Genomic DNA, 24078 nt, shown 5'->3' with positions numbered 1-24078 from the left:
TTTCCTGTTAATACGAGCTTATAGATCGAAATGTTCATTTCCGGGTAACCCATTTTCGGGTCGGAATTCAATATGCGATTTGGACTTTGCTATTTTTTTGTGGAGTAAATGCATAATTATGTAGCATAGAGAAATTGGTAAACTTATTATGAAAAAGCATGAAGACAAGGTTAAGCTTCGCCCTTTTGGCATGAAGTGCATATTGAACTAATTGAGTTTGGAAATAAGGAATGCCGCCCTTTTTAGCGGATAGAAAACACACCTGCTATTCCTAAAAGTTCTATAAGGGCAACAAGTACAAAGGGTTAAAAGTTCTATTTTTGAAAATGAAAATGGTATTGCGGTTACCATTAACGGCGAACGCTAGAGAACCGTAATTACAAATTTTTCTGTGGCATAAATTAGATGACGTCGACTTAGGCGATATGTGATTTTATTAAAATGACGCAACATACCATACATCTCGTGGCACTCCCAATATATTACGAGGAAAGTAGGGGACTTTTTCCTTTGACTTCCAGTTCAATTAGCTACGAGCTCTCAACAGTCTTATTCACCAAGCTGTTTCGTGCTAACTAAAAGCAGAGAGTGGAAAATTATCCAAAATTGATGTCCGGAAATGAAAGTTTTTAGCGTTTTTTTACTTTTTTTTTTTCCTCTTTTGGTTACAAATTAAATCAACAAAAAAAAAAATAGTTTGACGGTGACCCTATATTGGTTGAGAAGACTTTTTACCTTATAAAGCGGAAGTTAGATGGCATACTGCATAAGCACGATGGAAAATATACACAATATTTAAAGATTAAATGACAAAGCTCTATAAGCTTTTAATAAAAGATTAAGCTTTCATTAGTTTATTTATTTCATTTCAATTCAGGTAATTTTCTTAAATTTCAGCCAATTATGGCATATGCCGTTCAGTAAGAGTTATTCTATGTTTTGAGCTTACGTATGTAACAGCCGGGTGAGTACGAACATTGATTACATTATTTAGTGCAAGGGAAAGAATGGATTGTTGTACAAGGAGAGCGATAGAAATATGAAAGGAGACGGATGAAGAAAGTTATAGGTGATAAGAGGAAAGTGTGAAAAAGCCTCGTAATCCTTACTTACTTGATTAATTGGACGCATCTTTTATTTGCTTAATCAGTTACTGATATACGGCAGCGGCAATGTCCGAACATAATAGAGAATCTTTCTCATGGTTTGTAGTGAGTTCGATATGGAAATGAAATGGTCGTTCAAATTTTTTACGGCTAAAACGAGCCTACGCTTCTCAATTGGAGGTAAAGCTACTTCCATGCAGTGGTAATGAATTTTGAGCGTAGAGACCCCAAATTCTTAAACGCAAAAAAGTAAAAATTGTTTTCAAACCAACTCAATAGCGTCTATACGATAACCATAGAACGAAGACCAAACGACACATATAACCTTTAACTATCGATTATAAAATTCCTTCGATCAGCGTTTTATGAAACCAAGAACCAATGTAATCGCACTAAAAGAGAATTCAATGTGTAAATTAAACAAGAGCTTGTTATGAGGTAATATCCCGAAATCGATAAACGTCTCGATAATCTGCCGATTATGCGACTCGATCAAGTATTATTGTGCGAAGTGAGTAAAGCTCCTGCAGCCACGTTATTTAAGTTTGATTGTATGCCAATGAAATAGTGTTCAAGGTTGAAAGAGAATGTGGATCTACTCAATTGTAAACAAATGGCTGCCTTGCAGGACACATATCCTACACAATTTGTAGTACAAGATAGATAGGCTCATCTTTTATTGTAGCGATGCCTGTCCGTCCAATATCTTATCATGTATTTTTATGTTCAACCTACAGGGCGTAATTTTTGCAATATTTCGATGATATTTGGTTTCATTGTCGTATTTTCGCCCAAGAACGAATACTATTAGAAATGGTTCGGATCATTTCGAACATTTCCTTCCATCCCTTTCTATATTTTGAAAAATCGTTATATAAATAACATTACTAAACGGACTGGTGTAAGGTATGTAATAGTAGGCCACGCCCCATTATAGTTATTTCAATTGAATACAAACTTGTATGAAAAAGAAGAGAAAAATTTCGTATTGCCATGACAATTGCAAATATCTTCCAATTGATTCTTATAAGTCAATAAGCCAAGCTTCGATAATTACCTTTTAATTGGTAAGACATTCTATTATTATTTTACAGAAACTAATACATTTAATATCATGTTTATTTCTTGCAATAAACACAAGGGAAAAAAAAAAGGCAAACAAAAGGGGAGAGAAACTTTACAATTTTCAAAATGCTATCAATTACGCAATTCTTACGTATTCCATCTTTACCTCGTCGAAATGACTTGATAATGAAAGAAGAGTAATAATGCATCTGCTTAAAATTGTTTTCTATTCAATTTCTCTAAATAAAATAAATAAATAATCTTAAGCATTACTTTTTCAATGAACGGAATTGAACGGAATGCGTTTATTTCTGCGCAATCATCCGCAGTTTATTTAAAGAGTATGCGAAAATTTCAAACAATTTGTACAACAATTTGTAATCGACTGTTTTGACTTTATGAATTATTTCCACTTTAATATTTATTGGGTAACAATTTATTTATAAAAGGAAATGATTGTCGTTTGATTGATCTATGTGCACGCGTTACAAGAACTCTTCTACTTATAAAGCTTAATCCGCGAAAATGTTAATTCCTACCTATAATATTTAATGAATTACGTGCTATTACATTGTAACTGTATATATATATATATATATATTTAATAATTGATATTATGTTAAGTGTATACTGGTGTGGTATGGTGGCGGCTTGAGTTCTATGGTTAGCTCTCATTAGCATGTAGGCATAAATTTTGACGGATCAGCAATAACAACATTCAGACGAATCCAATTCGTTGTGGAGAACAATTTGAATGAAATTGATAAAATTACCCGGATCGGCATCCGAATAGGCAAAGCATCGCGACTACCAAGCCAGTGCAGGAGTAGGCTTTAAATCCACATTTTTTTGTGATTTTATTTCCCTACATAAAGAGATCGGGATTAGGAAAGATTACTATCTTGGAACGTTTACGATAGTTTGTTCAAAAATGTTCAAAAATAATCAAAATAAGAAATTTTGTCTTTGACAACAAGGACCTCGTTCAGTAAGTTCGTAATATAAAACACATCGATCTTTCAAAATATTTTCGACTGCATATTTTTATATAATCGTGTGTACAACTTCATAGCTATGTAATATACTCAGTATTAGCGCGGATGTAAACTTTTCGTTACCTTCATCCTAAAGAGTGCCCATCATTGTTATAATATATCATTGTAGGTTCTTTTTAATTACTTTTTTAAGCTTTTCATGTTATTTGTCTTTTCTTTTCTCTCTCCCTCTCTCTCTCTCTCTCTCTCTCACCATGCGACAACATAATAATCGTTTTTATAATAAATAGTCTTAACGTAAGGTATTAATAAAAATGTAAAATAATTTTTTTTGCTTCTCATCTCAATCGCAGTTGAATTTTTCAAAGGCAACTTGTAAAATTTTAATCAATAAATTCGTTTAGCTTGAAAGAAGCAAAGCATTAAAATCATTTTCGCAATTAATAGGAAACTTGATGGAAAACTTATAAGGCCTTAAAAATCCCTAACACATCTAAATAAAAGAGATTACGTGCGAATAAACCCCACACCGCAAAACTATTGACTAATTCCAAAAATATGATTGACGACTCTTCGACTTGTCGATTCATTTACTAAATTTTGCAAAATGTTGAATACCTACACTGCTGAGCAATTTAAATGAGCAGAAAGAGGTCAAATATTAATGCATTTACTACGTTTACTGAAAAACAAACATACGAAGTAGTTATGAATGGAGGTTTTGTACTCTTAAGCGTACAAAAGCGATTACAAGAATTTCAATTGATGTTCGCTACATTCAAAGTGTTGTTCATATTTAAAGTAATGAATGTCTTCTGCTGCTGCTCTGAAGTGAAGCATCGATGGCCCATAACATTTAAATTTTTCTTCTTCTTCCGGTCAGCGGAGGTGTGTCAGCGACGGGACTAAGTCATCGTATAACACAGCACTCGTTTCTTTTATTCGCCTCTGATCAAGTCGGCGTCTATCTACTCTGATATTTAACCTTTTGATATATGTATGATTGATTCTATTAGTAAAAGGTGATCTTAAGGTGCACGAAGCTTATATTACCTCAAAAGGCAGGCCTTAATTTTTATAATGCGGCAGAGATGGCGTATGTGCATATTCCTAGTTCTGAGAACTTGATTTTTTCACTCATTACTCATAAACTAGAGCAGCAGATCAGTGTAGAAAAATTTGAATGCATATTCTATGGCCAATGCTATAGAACTTGTACCGAAATGGAAAAATATTGACTATGACTATCCGATAGTATAGTTGATTTTTTTTTTTCAATAACTATAAAGTTATAAGGCGCAGAAACAAGCTTCAAAAACCCCATGGTTCCCATATTCCCCTGTCCATGCGTCTGTCTGCCCAACTGTGTAGTATCTGCGATAACGATTCCACAGTTAGTGAAAATAAAGATATCTTCTACAAATTTGCAAGGGATTTTGGAAGTGGCCTACACTCTCCAAAGGAGACTTCTGCAACGCCAGCAGGCGTATGCGGCAAAAATTTTTATTTGGAAAATGGAAAAAATCGGCCGCGCCCACTGCATATTATATAGCATGAAAATTTAGTTCTTTTCCTTTTTTTTTTTTTTCTCTGGTTTGGTATACGACTGATTGGGTAGAGAAGATTCGGTTACGACCGAACATAAATTCCTTACTTGTTCAGTGCCCGATAATGTACGACAGGTTGAATAGCATTTTTTTTTTTTTTTTTAATCAAAATCACTTTATTGCTGCCTTCTCGTCTGATCCTGCTATTTTATGAAACAGTATTCCGTCAACTTACATTTTTTTAAATGCAAAGAAATATTTTTTTAATGTGAATATATTACGTGTAAGCAATATTCCTGCCATTTATGATCAATAGTTAGACATATCCATAGAGTAATAATAAAAAAATCAAAACAACCGCATATTTATTTAGTTTTAGACCTGACGTGGTAAGTAGTTTAAGGTACATTTCAATTTTGTACATTAATTAGTCTTAGTATTTGAACAATGAATGCTAACCGAATGTCATAAAGTTAATTAGTTAGTTACATGGTTGGTTCCTGCAAATGTTTAATTGCTATGCTGGCATAAGAATTTTTTTTTTTTGGAAAAAGGCGATTTTATTCCTCTCACATCTAGCCTAGCGTTACTACTACAAAATCACTAAAAGCCCATTATACTGAAGCACTTATTCATTTTGACAAATTTTGATGGAGATTTTTAAGCACATTCCCAATGATGCTGTTAATAGTAGACTAGTAGTTACGTTCCTATACTAACATAACGGGCATAATCCACAGGTAATGAATGGATTTTAGGTATAAAATTCACATGTTTGCGAAAACAACTTTATGTATGCATATATATATATGCATACGTTGATGTGCATGTACATATTGGGAAATTTACGTGACTTATAACGAATTTTCCACAGTGACTTATCATATACATGTGCACGCATCAGCACATGTTTTGCATTAGGGCATGCAATCAAACAGCATCGCACTGAACCAAAAAACCATATATATGCAACTGGCCAACGAACTAAACAGCCTGTTAAGCACAGAGTTAACTATTGTTGTAGATTTTTATGATGATCATCTTTGGCATTGATTTTTATTGAACGCACAAGTATCGTACGTGTGTATACGTGCTAACGTCTTCATATTGTAATTTGTGTCACACCTGTAAATAAATGCACTTCCAAATATACAGACAACTGCTCAGTAATAATTTTCTATTGTTCTTAGGATCAATTTTTAAATAAAATCTTATGAGAATTTTCCAGAGTCCATTCATTACCTTACTGGGAACATCATTTTATGTTAAAACACTAGGAATTTCCTCCAAAATTTCTTGCACATGGTGGGCAAATGTTTTCACTCATGGAATTTCCACACACCATTCACAACATATCCAGATACATAGATGGGTTTTTATTTATTTATTTTTTTTTTTTTTTTGTATTCTCTACAAATATGAGTCCAGCAGGTTCGCTTTAAAATTTACCTTGTATTGGTTTTTCCCCCTCGACATATTACATTATATCGGCTAGCTATTGTAGATTTCCTCGTTTCTTGAACGTGTTTAACTATAAATATAGAGAGGAGTTTTCATCTTTCAATGCCATACAATATATAAAGGATTTTTCTTAACAATTCTTCGAATTAGAGAAAGAAGTACGTGTTTTAAAAATTAATTCGTATTTTTCCTACGTGAGCTATAGGATAGTTGAAGATTTAAAAGGAAATTTGATGCAATAAGTGTTTGAATGATTGGTTGATTTGTCGCAACACACAATACAATACAACTACATGCAAATCCATTTATATATGCATAATAAGATTAAAAATAAGATAAAAGTCATTTTTATGCCTCATAGGTCACAGAGATATTGATCTACCATATATATATATATAATATAAACACAGGAAGCAAAATCTTGGTTTAGAACGAGTTTACATATATACGAGTATATATATATGCATATATAAGCATGACGCAGGAAGCAAAATTATAATTTAGAGCAAATTTACGGGGGATACGTACACGGAAATCTTTGCAGGCCTGGATGGATCTCTCTCAGACACATTCACCCTTAAAACTCAATTTTCATATATAATTTGATAAATGTTTCCGATAAAATTGAACGACTGACCTGATATCGATTTGCATTCCTGAAAATAATGTAAGTCTCCCTAGTTGGTCTTTGCATTACATAGATTTTTCCAAGTTGATTTATCGAACTTAATAAAGAGAATTTCGCTTTAACTTCCACTTGAAATGTTTATTACTTTACAAGATCCACTGGACAGTCCAAATATTCCTTTAATGAAACGTCTACATACCCACTGCCTATATAACGGTAATACAAAAGACCTCAACGTGTTAAGATGAAGTGCATGGCAAACAAAGGGTATACGTCCGATAGAGACCTATTACATTTCATACTTACCACTGAAAAGGAAACCATACTAACTTTGCCGTTCTGTTTGCTGCACTAGAAAAAGTGATATATATACTAAATGTACTAAATATATATATGATCGTTTTGTTACATCCGTCTCTCTGCGTGATGACTAGTAATTCTTTGACATGAAAGTTAACTTCATTAAGCTTGCATCACTTCAATCCACCTTTGAGACTCTTTTTCATATATGAATTGTCATGAAGAGTAAATCTTTACATGGCAACGTGGCATCGTTTTGGGTAATTTACAACGTAAATAAGTGAAAAATTGCATTAGACGAAGCTGTGTAGGATATGCAATAAAAAGCCTTTTCTGATTACAAAGTTTCCTTACTTAATATCGCTATCAAATTTTGCTGATTTAAGAACTTGTCATATAGCAGATATCATTAACGAAGAATTTCATAGATACCTTTGTCGAGAATAGATATCCAAACTTGCTGAATGTAACACATACTCGAATCTCGATAAAGAAATTCTCAAAAGTCCGCATGGTTCACACATATGTTTACTATTAAAAAAATAGTTTCGCATGCCATCTAATGGAATTCTAATCACAATATTTTTAAGAGATTAATTTCCACTTTGAAAAATTCATTTCTATTCGCATGTAAGCCACTCACTCTCTTCGCCAATATTAGAAGAAATCAGCACTTGCCCTATTATAATATTTTTCTTGATAGTAGGGCGCCACGCCAAAGTCAATCGAGCACTATTTCCGATGTATATACGAGGAAAAGTCGCTGTTTGGATTGCTACCTTAAATCGAAGTGTTTTTTTTTTTTTTGTGTGTGTTTTGCCTTCTCTCAAAACTTGTCCAATAAAATGTTGATCATTATTATCTCATCCTTGACTATGAAAGTAATAAATCAAACAAGAAGTTTGTGCCGTTTCCCAATCAAACTCGATATGGATAAATAATTTTTTGAAATTCGGGACGAAAAACTAAACCAAGTGGTTTTACATAACCTTCTTTCGAAATGTATTTTACATCATTGAAAGAGAGTTCCGCAGAGAGCGAAACAAATGGTAATCGAGCAAGATGTAGTCCTTACATTATAGACCGAATGACATCACCCATCATAGCTTTCCAGGCGAATTCTCCCAATTGCAAATTTTTACTAACTCATAAAAGACGCGTATCGTCTGTTAGTGTTGTGATAGAAAACGATGGCATTCGATAAATTCTGTGCGCTTTACTCTAATTGTACACTTTAATTGGATTTAATAGTTGAGTCTGTACAAGTTGTAACAGTTCATGGTGAACGATTTCTTAGCAATCTTACTTACTTACGAGCACACTTGATGGTTCCTTTTTAAGTAACAATTGAAAACTTCTTTAACAAGCAATAGATTACTTTTAGAAATATGTAGATTTCACAGAAATAAATTTCAAATGTTTAGATCTTTGGCGACTAATGAACACTATATTCAATATCCTTTATTCCATTTACTACTTTATTACATAAATAAATAATTGAATTGAATTCTCGCAACTGATAACTAATAATCTACGAAAACTTTGTCTTTATGCAATCCATATATAATTTTCTAATTAACGGAACTCTGTTCTAAGCATTTAATAAAAATAGAATTATTTCAAAAACTTTTATTTCATTTACTATCTGTGTAAAGCTCTGTCTGTGTGTCTGTGTGTGTGTGTGTGTGTGTGTGTGTGTGTGTGTGTGTGTGTGTGTGTGTGTGTGTGTGTGTGTGTGTGTGTGTGTGTGTGTGTGTGTGTGTGTGTTTGTATGCGTATATGTGCGTATATGTTTAAGGGCAATTTATTCTTCTCTATCATAACTTTTATTCAAAATAGGCCTAGCGACTCTCGTACTCCCGTATTCCTGTCTATCTTTAAGGCTAAATTCAATATTGTAAAAACTAGGTCAAAACTTATAATAAGACACACATATTTATATATATATATATATATATATATATATATATAATTATATATATATACATACATGTTATTGCCACGAACCACACCAATATCACACATATGGCAAAAAAAAGGTCAAAAAGAATAAAAAATAATAATAACAATAATGAAGAGACCCATTAAGTCCAACTGCGGTGACATGTGCAAAATGAGAACCAGCTGGACACTTGCCAATATTCAAACTTTATTCAGCAACCGTATCAGCAGAACTTGTGGCAGTAGTAGTAGCAGTAGTAGTAGTAGTAGTAGTGTCATTACTATGCTTGTATTTATATATATCTATGTACACATACACATATATATAATGGTATGCATGTTTGTAAATATTTCTTTGTATGTACTTGTCCGCCATTCACTCAAGCAGGCCCTTAAGCCAGCAGCATTATAATAACACATATGCCCACATATACAAACACACACACACACACACACATGTACACACATGCAAAAACATATAACTGCTCTTTGTTCTCGTTTCCCTAACTTAATAACATCAACGTTCATTTAGCCATTTGTTCTTATTTTGTGAAGCTTTTTTCCATCATTTTATTATCATTCACTTTACTCTCTTTCTTAACATGCACAAACACACAATCATAAACCTACACATGTACATGAGCATAGATAAATTACACCTTACTTTGGCAATTTTTTAAAACATTTAATTTATACTTTTTGTCTTTTTCTTCTATTCACTTTTTCTTTTATATTTTGTTATTGTAAATTTTATGACAATTCGGCAATGCTTGATAGCAAACATTCATACATGTTCATTACATATTTCATAGCATCATAATACAGTAAACTTTTCCTCAAAACTACAAACGCAAAAAGGAAATGTGACATATGGATGTGTTCATTATCAAGTGAATACATATATTTAATACATTCTCAATGTAAGCATGCATATGTGTACGATGTAGTTCGCCTTTCTTTACTCAGCTTTGAGCTAATTAAAAACGTCAATATGCGCTCGATTGTTGATCTAATTTCATTTCTGCTCAGGTCAAGCAAAAAAAAGAAAAAAAAAACGTAAAAAGAGGCATCTATATATTCTATCCATAAGCTATGAAGGCCGTATACAAATCTATAAAAAATAAAACTAATGGATAGTTCTATAAATGTGTTTAATAACTTAAAGCGGAATAAGTAGCATATGAAGTGCATGGTATCGAACAGTCAAACTTTCACCGCAACGTAGCTGCAGATATAATCAAAAAGGAAAAGAAGGAGGTTTTGACTCGGATTCACTCACAGCAATTTCCTTCATTTCATCAAGACATTTTACTTATTGAAACGAGTGACATCGGCACGTGTGCTTATAAATAAGATTTCAATATAATTTTATTAATATTACAAATTTTCGTTGATATTTTTTGCGGAGAGAAATCATATTTATACCCTACACAAATTTGGGTCATTAAATTTTGTATGGATATATACGACAGCCAAAAAGGACTTAATATACTTACCCACCGATCGATTTAGTATCACATTTCTAAATTTGTCAGTCCATCTGTCCGTCTTGCATTCTTACAGGTCGCAAGATATTAAGATATTTTGGCCCAAGGACAAACGCTATTGAGATTCGGTCGGGCTGAACCACTTTTCCGACGTCTTTCCACACCCATTATGAATAAATGAACTAAACAAAGTGCCGTAGAACGGTGACCCCATAGAGTGGTTCTGTTTCTTTTTTGGTTGATTTCGGTTAAAATTATCAAGGTCAATGAAATTGCTTTCAGTACAATTACGCACATTATATATTATTTTATACCTACGTTTGAAATTACCAAATATATGAAAGTTGGATTTCTTTACCTATAGTTTTCCCATTGACTTGTTACATACTGACTTCGCCAATGTTATGGTTAGTGTGAACCTCCTTAAAATTGTTACATATTAAGCGGGTGTATGCGCGTTTGATAGAGGAATGGGTATCTGAGTATTTGTCTTTCGTTTACAATGCTCATTAACGTTTTTGCGAAATATATCTTATCTTTAGTTTTTTATTGCAATTGCAAAGATAATTCATCGGAATGTACAGTAACTTTATCTAACAACTTTTTTTTTTTTTTTTTTTTTTGTCACATTTTATTAAATTTTCTTTTTATTCTCAAAACTTAAACGTAAAAACAGCGTAATAACTTATCATGTGACCGATACGAAATGGACAAAATTTTGAGTCACTGACTTTAAGCTAAAAAGCCAATAACAAGGACCAATAATTAGAATGATTTTAATTAAAAACCACTTAACTCTGGCACGAAATCGATTTATATATAATAAAAAGTGAAAAAAGATTAGCTTTATGTACAATAACCATGAATAATGTAAAACAGCATGACGTACGCTTGACGAACGCTGATTACAATTCATAACAATAGTTTACGATACGAAGTACGACATATTTCACTTTTAACTTAACGGCATTTGATAGGGATTTAGTTTATCTTTTTAGAATTAAGGGACTGTTAAGCTGTAATGGCCTATATTTTATATACCATATTCTTACTCATCAAAACTGTAAGTCTTTCGCAAGCAAAAATTTCAAATTTGGGATTATATTAGCAATCTTTACTATTTCACATGCATGCATATCCCTGATACTGTTTAAATCCTAATAAAGGGGGCACAAGTGTAAATCAAAACTATAGTGTGCTCTTAAAGAATGCTTGTATCCTGTCTCAAAACTAATATAACACGTACATATGTGTGAATCGACAAGCAAGCCATCGTAATTACTCTGAAATTTCTTATTATACAACAGCACAGAGAGCTTTTTTTTTTTTTTTGGGACAAGGCTTTTTACTCTTATACGTTTGCGATGAAATAAAATTTACAACACATTCTAACATTTATCAAACTTAAGATTGATATCAAACACGTCCGATAAGTATATAATATGAAGGAAGGAAAAAATAGTTTCCAACGAATATCATAATTATTGGCGAGCCAAACATGTTCGATGTTGTAAACATATGTGGCACGTACCAAATCTCATAATAAGAATTGTACAAAACTTTACTATTTTTTAAGGCATTTCCTGACATAAAGCTGAACGTTTCACAAAAAACAAGAGAAGAAGAAACGCAAACGCAAACGCACACGCACACAACAGTTGACTAACTACAGAGTTTTGAGTATGATAACCAACAGCACAATAATTAGTCAAACACAAGAGGGGACTCAAAGACTCTTGAGATTCCGCTTCCGTTTTCCCTAAAGCAGTTAAAACAACTCGCAAAAAAAAAAAAGAAACGCTTGCATGTCAGCAAGCCTGCAAACTAAGTAACCAAACAAAACGTAAACACAGCTGGCTACGATCTTCGCATATGTCACTGTGTATGCGTGTATGCATTAAACGTAATACCAAAAACATGAAAAAGAGAGAGAGAGAGAGAATGTGAACAAAAGCATACGAAGCAAGTTTTAATAGAGAGGCACATCATTCATGTTCAGCTGTTTTATTGTCTGAACAAGGTTTCAAAGGTTCGATTCGTAGCCAACGAACACGAGACTATTTGACGACTGGTATGTTCAACTTCATCGTTTTGACCATATTTTCTCAGTTTTCTGAGAGGGGGTTTTCTTTAATCGCCATCCTTTTTATTCAATTATTGCTGGCATTGTTACTAGAAAATTTTATTTTATACTGAGAGGAATCTAAATAAAAGAGAATGAAACATGAGAGATACATGAATATAAATCTAAACATTCCTAGATTCCTAGATTTGTTTGTTTTAGTTTGCGGTGTGCATCCCATAAGAACACACAGCAAAGTAAATTTTAGTTTCAAACAAAATTTAGCCCAAAACACCTTTCATAAAAAAAGTAAATTTACTCTCAGCAAAGTCAAAAAGAAGATAAGTTTAAGCAGCTGCAGCATCTGAGAGTAAAATCAAGGAGCCCGTCCCAAATTGGCTGCATCTGAGTGTAATTCAAAGAGCCCATCCAAAATGTGTGTTTGTTTGGTTGTCACAACGCTATTAACAATTGGCAACCAGGTTTTATTATGTTCGTTTAATACCATTAGGTTGGCACAAGTCGAGAACTGTCTAACACTCGTGTTGTTAGGTTCGTTAAAAAACTGTAAATAAAATACGAAATCTAGCTGTTGCTGGCTTTAGTCTCAGCAGTCTCAGCAGTCTCAGCTAAAATTTCGTTAAGAATAGTTAGAATAGTTGGTTGCGGTCGAATTGCTACTTGAACGATAAGGATGTGTGAATCTCTTGTCGCGCGAGAACTTGTGCGAAATAATATACGTAAATATATATACAAAATAATGTAAGCGATTTATAGAAATCATGTATATAAATATGTTGACCGTTTGCAAATTTGCAAACAGTTAAAACGAAACGCGAGAAGTGTGTGTATATAGGCATGGATGCCGGGAGCAATCAAATACATTAAGGCTTTGAGCAAATTAAAAAGAAAACGTATATGAATTAAATTAAATAAAAATTAAGTTGTTATAGCAACCGTTTATGATATACACACATAAATATTAATATTTAGTGCAAACGCGTTTTAACATAAAAATTTAATATACGTATGTAATAAAACAAAAACATCTCTCTTGGCAACACCGTTAAACACAACGACAATGAACATGTGAATGTAAAATTTTGAAAACAAAAAAGAAGCACAAATTGAACGGAAAAACAAAAAAAACAAAAACAAAAAAAACAGAAATCGTCTTCGAATCAAAAAAAAAAAAAGAAAAGAAAACAATGTTTTCAATAAGAAAACTCATCAGTTGTTCCAATTGAGGTGCAATTATTACAAAAGTTTAAAAATTCAAATTTCACAAAACTTCTTGAATGGAAAACGAAGTCACATCAAGTTCAGTTCACACATAAGAATTGCATTGAAACGCGATCGTGCGGGGGCTACCATCACGGCAAAAGAATTTAATAAAGTTTTTACACACACACACACCTAACAACTCTGTATTATTATTTATGTGAATAATGTCGTAATAATTAAGTTATGTTTTTTTTTTTTCGTTTTCATTAAAAAAAAAATTAAATTAAATAAGGAATTATTAAAAAGAAAAAAGCTTACATGTAACATGAACAAACGCACATATAAGCTATAACATATACATACATGTATATGCATATATATATATCTATATATATATATATATATATATAGCGTTATATATATATATATAACGCGAATTCTACAAAGAAAAAAAAAACCAAGTCATTCAATATTTTAATGTTTTACGCGTATTTGTTCATAAACATATATCCATTTAAGCAACAACAGTAACGGCAATTAAAACCGCATTGAAAAAGATCTGTAGAGAAACACAACAAAGCAGCTGCTGTTCACTTTGTGTTTTGCACATTACGTAGTGTTGTGTGACCCCGAACGAGACAAGTGGACTATTTTTTATATTTATATTGTTTTGTTTTCTTCTCCTTAAACAACAACAACAACAACAACAACAACAAAAATTATTGATCGTTAATAAGGTAAGAAATGTGTTCCTTTATGTTTAAATTGCGTTAAGTTATAAGTGCGCGTATATTAAAAATAAAAATAAAAATAAAAAAATGTCTTGTTAATAACTACAACAACAGCACGAACACTAATATAGCAACGTGATGACAAAAGGCAATAAAATATTTAAATAAAAAAATCTTTGATAAATTTAAAAACTAATCAAAAAGCGGTTAACCCTAATGACATTTATACACTAAATAAAAACACACACACACACACGCACACGCAAAGTGTAACATCATTATTGAATTGTAAGAAAAAGTAAAGAAGCACGCATTCAAACAGCCGCTATATGTACACAATATAACACAAATATTCATTCATTCATTCATTCAAATATTCGTTTTATTCATTCAAAGCTAAGTAACAACAAAGTGGTTAGAGGTTTTTTTTTTTTTTTTTTTTAACAATATTCGCAAGAAACAAAAAGAAAAAAAACTATACAGTTACAAATAGTGTTACATTCGCAGCATATATATATATATATATATATATATATATATATATATGTATGTGTAGCAAAGGGCATTGAGTGCGCATTCTTGTCTATAGAATCAGAAAAAAGAGGAAAAAGAACTATTTATACGCAGCAACAAACATTTCATGACCTAAACTGAATACCGAGTACCCTTCGATTGGAATTCAATTTTTTTTTGGTTTAATTAGCTATCAAAACTTCTGACAAGCAGGCATATTATCGAACGGTTTCTTTAGCAATGTGCCATTACTTAATCAACAACATTTGGCAACTGACCCCCAAATGTTACCAATTCTAGCAACAATATTGCGGATTAATTAATTTTACAATATAATAATGAAGGACGAATCGATATTTTTAAGAATCAATAAGTAATAGTTGTGTGTTAGATGAAATATTCGATTTATTTAATCTTGCATGAGTTGTGCTTTCAAACATCAATGCATAATCGCTATACCAGGTCTATTTTTATCATGTAATGCTCAAGAAAGCTTTTCATAGAAACACTGCTGCTAAGTATATATGTATATATGTATATGGATTTTGGTGTTTACAAATGAAAAAAAAATGAGGAAAACTAAGAAAAAAACCAAATTTTAATATTTATTCTAACTTGAAATTCGTAGATCATCGAGTATTATGAAAATCAGATACATATATATAACATATGAAGGTTTGTGCATTATCACGCATCCAACACACTAGATAAATTTTCTTCCCATCGCTATATATTTTAATATGATATTTAGTTATGTACGTATATAGAATTACTCATTCGTAAATTGTATATACATTTATATATATTTATTTATTTATATATTACATTATTGAGAAATTATCTTTTGCTATTGATGCACGGTAAATGCATGAAACACAATGCATTATGCGCCATGGTATGCAGCAGGCGCATTACATGGCATTGCATTATATTTATGGTTTAATTGTGTGCTTTATTAGATTTCTCTCTAACTTATAAAGTGTGGTTGGGTTTATCTTCTTTTGCTTCTTGTTTTATAAAACAGTTATGCACATGCGAAGATACATATGCAGACACATGCAATCAAATAGCAATTTTTAATTTAATATTAGACGTGCAACATGCAATATTTTTATTATTGTTATTATTACTATTATTATTATTATTATTATTATTACTATTATGAATACAGACACATAAATATACATACGTACATACGAATGTATGTACATATGCGTGCATCTTCTGATATTTATATTTTATTTATAGCTTATGCTGTTACGCTATTTGATTTTTTGGTACGCAAACTTAAAAAAAACAAAGTTTTTTTTTTGTTTTATTTTGTTTTTTCTTTTTTTTTTTTTTCTAACTCTTCTATGTTAAACAAATAACTCAAGTGTGGTTTTCGTAATTAATAAACATGACTGCTTGGTGTATAAAATGCACCTATATAAAGACATATATATTCGCACATATACACAGGCATAATAATAAAGTAATTAACATTTTTGTTTTCTAATAAATATGCATAAAGAAACTCATGCAAAAATAAATATTTCTCGTGCTTCTCCATCTTCCATTCGATTATGCATGTATCGCCCAATAACTGAAATGAACATTAGATTAGTCAGGCTTGACCATTATTCCTCAAATAATTTCTCAATGCGGTAAAAGGAAGAACAAAAACGTGTACAAATGTATTCATCGGCGATTTTTGAATCATAGAAAAGTAGCCGACAGTAAACATTTACTTTTTCCAAACTTTCTTAAACAAACACTATGCAGATCATAACTGTACACATTAAAGTAAAAACTATCCCTAAGTACACCCTGCTACAGTTATTCATGTAGCGACTCTTAATGACAACTTGTCGAAAAAATGTTCTCATCCGAAGCATTCTCAATAACGTTCGTCCCTGCGCCAAAACACGTTCGTGTATTGTCAAATTATTTTAAAAATGGCGGCTTATAAGCCTGAAGACAAGAAAACGACAAACGACGGACAAACAGACGGGCAGACAAATTCACCTGGATTCCGAAAATTATTCTGAATCTATCGAAATAATTAAAAGGTGGCATTTATAGTACATGGTGAATGGATGGTGAAATAAATTTGTTTATTACCACTGCAGAGAGTGCATAACATAAGTTAACATTGGTTAGATATATGTAAGATATAGAACTACGTACGAACTATGCACGAGACACGGAATGAATTTAATCAGTTTAGTCTCTTCTTCTGTCCGTACAAATCTCGAATAGGGTCTAAAGACTCTATCTACGAAATGGATTTTAAAAATTTTACGGACTTATTGACGTTACGCTAAGTTATGACAAATATCCAATGAGACGAAGCCCCAGTTGCCATAGCATTTTGATCTACTTTGGATAATAACAAGTTTCTCATTATACTGTTACGAATGTTCTACGAGTAAATTTTGTTCCATAAGATAATCCTGCGTAACGTTTGTGCCGGTGAATGTAATGCTCAAAACGCTTCATTGTATATGGCAAGAGTTAGTGCCGTATGCTATCCTATCATAAAGTTATGCAATAGAATGCTTGCACTTACATATCCTAATTACTCTTATATCTTTTAGCGGAGCCTATGTTCTTTTTTCTTTACTTTTCCAAAATGTATTCATTAAATAAGCAGCGAAAGAGAGTTGTTGTGGAAAAAATTCCATTTCAACTTGGCGTGTTTTTTTTTTTTTTTTTTTTTTTTTTTTTATATTTATTCAAAAGCAGTCGCCAACGATTTTGCATTTTCCGGAAATTTCATTAAATTATTTTCACAATGTTATGAAACCCTATTGAGCTACATATACATGCGCTTATACGCAGATTAACGTACACAGCATGATTCTAGCATTAAATTGAAAACTGTATAAGCATATCTAAATGATATTTGCGTACATGTGTGCGTAATACAAATTTAATGATTTGTTATGTTCCTTGTCAAAGCGAGTAATTGAATGCATGTACGATTAAACATAATTTAATAAAAGCTTTTGTCGTTTGCTAGTTTGAATATTTAGATAGAATCCATTATATTGTTGTGTTCTGTTATTATTCTTAGTTTTTTTTTTTTTTTTTTTTTTTTTTTTTGTTTTTCTTGCTGTCATTTTCATACATATATATTTGGTGCTCTTTATTTATTTATTTTTTTTTTTTTTTTTTTATTTATTTTTATTTTATTTTTATTTATTTTTTTTTTTTGTCTTAAACTGATATATAGATAATCGTGCTTGTCTTTAAGAAAATTACTGCAATAAAATTCTGAGAAATGCATTTTACTAATCATCCAAGAGAGCTTAGTAACAATTGCTTGCCCACCGCAAATGAGAAAATGCCGTCTGCCACAGGAAATATTTATTGAAAAATTAAAATTTGAAAAAAAAAAAAACAAAAACAAAAAAATTAGGTTATATCTCGTTTGCTTAAAAGATGTATAAAAATTAGTGGATTTTTTTGTTCCTTATATTAATTTTGAGCAAATAAACTAAATGCCATAGAACAATTGCGCCGCCTCTCTTTATGGCCAGCGTTTAATATCGATCCATAGCACTTTATTACTTGCACGCACAACAGAGTGCATTTTTAAAACATTTTACTTAATATAAATTTATAAAGGCAGACATTCGTACACCCATACATACCCACATACAAACAGATGCAAAATTATAAACAAATACCACAGAAATGCGTAACGATCGATATTGAATATATATATATCTATGTATATGTATCTATATATATATATATATATATATATATGTACAGAATATAATATAAAAAAAAGAAAAAAAAATTTTGTTTACATTTTATTGCTCCTGTGGTCGGGGTCTGCTGTTTTGTGTTTTGTTAAATCGTATCAAATACTTAATTATTCCGTTAATAGCAAATTTACAAAAAAAAGCAACAACATAAATGAACTGTAAAAAATATATCTTTGTTTTTACTTATTTCTTATTGTTTTTATTTATTTATTTTCTTTTATTTATTTATTTTCTTTTTTTCTATTACAGTTAAAGCAGGCGCTAAAAATTTGTGTTTTATATCAATAAACACTCACTCTCGAGTAGAGAGAAGAATATATCAAAACATTTAAAAAAAAAACAAAAAAACAAAAAAAACAAAGAATAATAATAAAAGAAAAAGTTGAAAGAACAGCAAGAAGATGACTACAGAGTCAGGAGCGACAGAGGCACCCAGATCTTTAGATTCCACTTTCGAATCGATCGTTATAGACATTCCAACAACAGCAACATTCTCATCGGCATCATCATCGTCATATGATACTGATAGCAGTGTGAACAGCGCCACCTGTTGTACCAGGCACAGTGAACACATTTACATGGAGAAGCCCACCGGTAACTCTCATACTACCAACACCCTAGCGATTGGAGTATCCACAGGCTCCACACATAAAGCTAACGATATTGAAGCGGTTTACTTTAAAGCTGATCATACCAAAAGTTGGCCAATATTTATTTTGCTGATTTCATTAATCGAGGTAAGTATGGACTATGAAAGATAATTGAATTAATGTATTTCATGATTTAATTAGGATTTATCCATAGTCTGCTCCTTCCCTAGCTCACATAAGACCCATTAGATAATTTTCAAATTCGCATCTGTCTGTCTATACGTCCTCTCATCAAATCAAAAGTGAAAAACGATTCGCGAATACTTCTATATATAAACTATTATTTTCATATTTCCTTTAACTTGTACGTTGATGCGAACATGATTAACAAATTTTCCTTAACAACAGCAATCGCTAGCTCTAGTTTAAACGTTAATTAAAACGATCTGAAAACTATTTCTCGCAAAAAAAACATAACTAATGGATATAAAAAAAGGGAAGCATATAAATGCGTGCATTTTCCGGAAAATTGCTGGGAAATTTGCTTCATTTTACAATCAATAACTCGAATTGTTTAGAGACATTTCTTGGCGGAAAGTAAATCTTTTGTTCTTTTCTGCTTCTCTTTTTTTTTTCATTCTTTTATTGCCTTAAATTTGCCTTTTCCTCTAAAAATATAAATTTATTTTACATAAATATGTAAAAATTTTTTTAGATCGCAGTTTTTATTTACGATGTGGTCACCGTTCAGAAGGAGTCAATCGCTTCCGTTTCACATAGCTCTTCTTCCTCTGCACGTGGATTGGTAAAACCGCAAGATTTACCGATGGCCATACCAACAGACTCGGTATTTATTTATAGACCGGATCGTCGTTTGGAAGTGTGGCGTTTTATATCGTATATGTTTCTTCATGCCAATTGGTTCCATTTGGGCTTCAATGTTGTCATTCAGTTATTTTACGGCATCCCACTGGAGGTTATGCATGGTTCAGCTCGCATAGCAATCATTTATTTTGCTGGCGTCTTTGCCGGTTCATTGGGTACTAGTGTGGTAGATTCGGAAGTCTATTTAGTGGGAGCAAGCGGCGGAGTTTACGCTTTATTGGCTGCCCATTTGGCTAATATAACATTGAATTACGGCCAAATGAAATATGCAGTAGCTCAGCTCGTTTCTGTGGTGATATTTGGTAAGTTTACGAAAATTTTATCCTATATTATTATGTAATTTCGCTTACTATTCATGACATTTATTTAACATAATTACAATTTGTTTCGATATTTACTGACATTTTTTTTTTTTTTTTTCTTTCTCCTTTCTTTGTTTATTTATTTTGTTTTTATTTTTTTTCTTTTGTTATCATATATTTAAATGACAGTACTTTGCGATCTGGGATATGCGTTCTATACACAATATCTGGCCGCTGACGAGCTAAATGAAGCTCCTCCCGTCTCTTACATAGCTCATCTTACTGGAGCTTTAGCCGGCCTTACCATTGGCTTGTTGGTGCTTAAAAGTTTTGAGCGTCGTCCCTATGATAATCTCATTTGGTGGTTGGCCTTAAGCATCTATTGCGCTTTCACTGTCTTTGCGATTGTTTTCAATCTTATCAACACGGTGACGGCACAACTTATGGAGGAACAGGGTGAAGTTATTACACAGCATTTGCTACACGATCTGGGCGTGTCGTAAATCATCAAATATATGTACGTACTATATATATATATGTGTATATATACATATACATATATACATATATATGTATAAATATATTTAATAAAAGCCCTAAAAGAAGAAAGGCAGTTAGTTACCAGCCAAGCGCGTACGTAAAATTTTTCCTAAATAAATTATTGAAAAATAAATATTTAAACGAACCCAAATTGTGTAAACAAATGTTGTGATAATACTACCAAAGACTGAATTTATTTCACAAAAAAAAAAAAAAAAAAAAAAAAAAAAAAACCAATTAAAAATTTCAGTTAACTACAAAAATTTAGAGAAAGAAATACAACATTTCTAATACTTGCACTTACGTAATATGCGTGTGCGTTCTATATATTTATTATTATTAAATGTTATTATTTTTATTTATTTTTTCCTTATACATGTATACATATATGTATATGTATGTATTATAATTTAATATATAATTTATAAAAAAACAGAAAGTTTATGTAAACAAAAATTAATTAAAAAAAATTCATTGTTTGTTAATTTCTATTTATTAATATTTTTCATTATAATTATTTTTTTTTTTATTTATTTATTTTTTTTTTTATATTAACTTATGCTAACAAGATATGATCTAAATGAATGCTCAACATTCAAATGCAAATACGAATCTTCACTCTCATTCACATACTCATGCACCAATAACACTCATTCACACACTAGTCAAATCAAAATCAAACGAATGTTATGAAAAAAAAAAAAGAAAAAAAAAAGAATTAATTAATTGATGATAATTAATTAAATATATAATATTAAATAGGTTTATACAAATATAAGTATTGTACTATAGTATTAGGGAAAGCGAAAAGCAAACAAAATCATTGTTTCAAAAATAATAATAATAATAATAATAATAATAATAGCGAAACTATAAAAAATTGAAAAAGAAAATTCCTATGAAATTCACAGATACGATTTTGGTTTAGTTAAATGAAATTTTTTTTTCTTTTGATTTTTCCTTTCTCCGCAACACACTAGCAAACATGTATTTATATATTTATTATATAAATCAATAAAAGCAAGAAAAAAGTGAAACGTTATTCAATTTTATTTATTTAAATATTATTATTATTGTTTATTTAAATAAATATCTGTCACACATACTCTACACTAAGCAGATACAATCCTGCCTATCCTGCCTATATACGTACATTAAGTAAGTAACGAACACAGCTAAAAGTGAATATATACACAAGGAAAACCAAAGAATTTTACTTATTACACAACTACTACTACTACCACTACTACTAATACTACCACTACTACTACTACTATTACCACTACTACTACTACTACTACTACAATTGTTTCAAATTGCAAATGAGAGAAAATAAGCTGAGAATTTACGAGTATATCTATCTATGATAAAATACTCTAATTGAAAGTAGTATAAAAGTCAGAATGTTAATGTCTTTTTATAATGTTATTAAACAGACTGGAATTAAACTGTAAGTCACCTTCTCTCTGTAACACAATTTTACTGTAGTCTGTTGATGAAATGTTATTTTAACATTCTTCAACTGGTTTTTTTTTTTTTTTTTTTTTTTTTTGCGTTTTCGCTTCTTTTATGTTATATTCATAAGGACAATATTTAATTTCAGCAGTGTTGTAATATGTATGTAGGAAATTTTTTTTTTTTTTAGGTATTGTATTGTACATTGTGCATTGTACATAATTGTCGGTGTATTAGTGTTTTGCAAACTGAATCTTTCGTATTATATTAAAAAAAAAAAAAAAAAAAAAAAAAAAATGAACAAAATAAGAAAATATATGACATTGAATAATAAAATTCCATTAAAATCAAACTCTAACTGTATTTTGAAATTGTACTCAATCTCTATCTAAACGTACTCAGCCATACATATATGCATACATACATAAAAAATTACGTACATATATGAATTCGTGTGCGTGTTTTTTTTTTTTTTTTTCTTCTCAAAAAAGAAGAAAATGAATAAAGTGAAAATATACAAAAAAAATAAAAAATAAAAAACAATAAAGGTGTGTTAAATACAAATACATACATGTTATTTTATGTTATTGAAGGAAAAATTTATATGAGGGATTTCAACGTTCTAACAGCATCGTTAAACCGCAGACTCTTTCAATTCCAATTGAATGCTTGCGATACACTTTCATAATAAAAGTCGAAACATCAAAATCAAATAGGAATTATTTCGATATTAGCCTTTAAAGCTTAATAGCTTAAATTGCGAATTTGTTCTATGCTTAATAAAAATCCACTTTTTCAAGAAAATGAATTTAATTAGAAGAATTTATTAAAGAAAAGTTGAAACGACAAAATGGCTGTCTGTGAAAAATATTTACACCCCAAGATGTAATTCCTATATTCGGGCATTTTGAATTTTCCTTCGCTTCGAATGATGTCGGACATTTTCCAATGAACTCTGCTAATGTAGTGGTTCTTTTTGGTCCTTCCACATAGCCAACCACCTATCTACCATACTCTTCACTATTTTATAAGAACGGCCGTAATTTCTTTGTATCACCCCGTAATAGGTCATGTCGATGGAAACCGTTTTAGATGGCTAAAAGTGGCCCTAAGTAGACCACAACCTTAAGTCATTGAAAACTTTGCCTCGTTCAGAAATTTGCGAATAGAATAAATATATCGTAGATCGTTTTTTTTTTTTTTTTTTTGTTTATTTGTTGCAACCATACTGTACAAAATAGTTGCGAAATGTATTTTTCAATTCTATGTCAGAGGAATTGTAAAAGGTAGCGTTCACAGAGTCCACATAACGTTTTTCCAAGGGGAATTAGATCTTATAGCAAGAAATTGAAGACTTTTGTTCCCCCTTAGTAGCTTTTCCATGGGGACAATGAAAATTGCGAAACGTAAAGTGTTTTGTAGTATTTTGCTGTCGAAGTAAATTGTATTTCTTACAAGATGAATTAATTTTTATAATAACATTAGAAA

At 31.0% G+C, this 24078-nt stretch overlaps 1 protein-coding gene across 1 annotated transcript; it reads left to right on the top strand.

The window, feature by feature from the left end:
* Positions 1–14227: 14227 nt before the first annotated feature.
* Positions 14228–21368, top strand: LOC119632264 (protein rhomboid-like). Its single transcript, XM_038025087.1, has 4 exons — positions 14228–14553; positions 19068–19555; positions 20124–20595; positions 20785–21368. Exons 2-4 carry the CDS (start codon positions 19220–19222, stop codon positions 21096–21098), a joined length of 1122 nt encoding a protein of 373 aa, XP_037881015.1. The 5' UTR covers positions 14228–14553; positions 19068–19219; the 3' UTR covers positions 21099–21368.
* Positions 21369–24078: the final 2710 nt, after the last annotated feature.

Source organism: Glossina fuscipes, unplaced genomic scaffold, assembly GCF_014805625.2.
Source record: "Glossina fuscipes isolate IAEA_lab_2018 unplaced genomic scaffold, Yale_Gfus_2 1, whole genome shotgun sequence".
In the NCBI taxonomy this organism is placed as follows: domain Eukaryota; kingdom Metazoa; phylum Arthropoda; class Insecta; order Diptera; family Glossinidae; genus Glossina; species Glossina fuscipes.
This window is presented reverse-complemented; position numbering and strand designations above follow the sequence as displayed.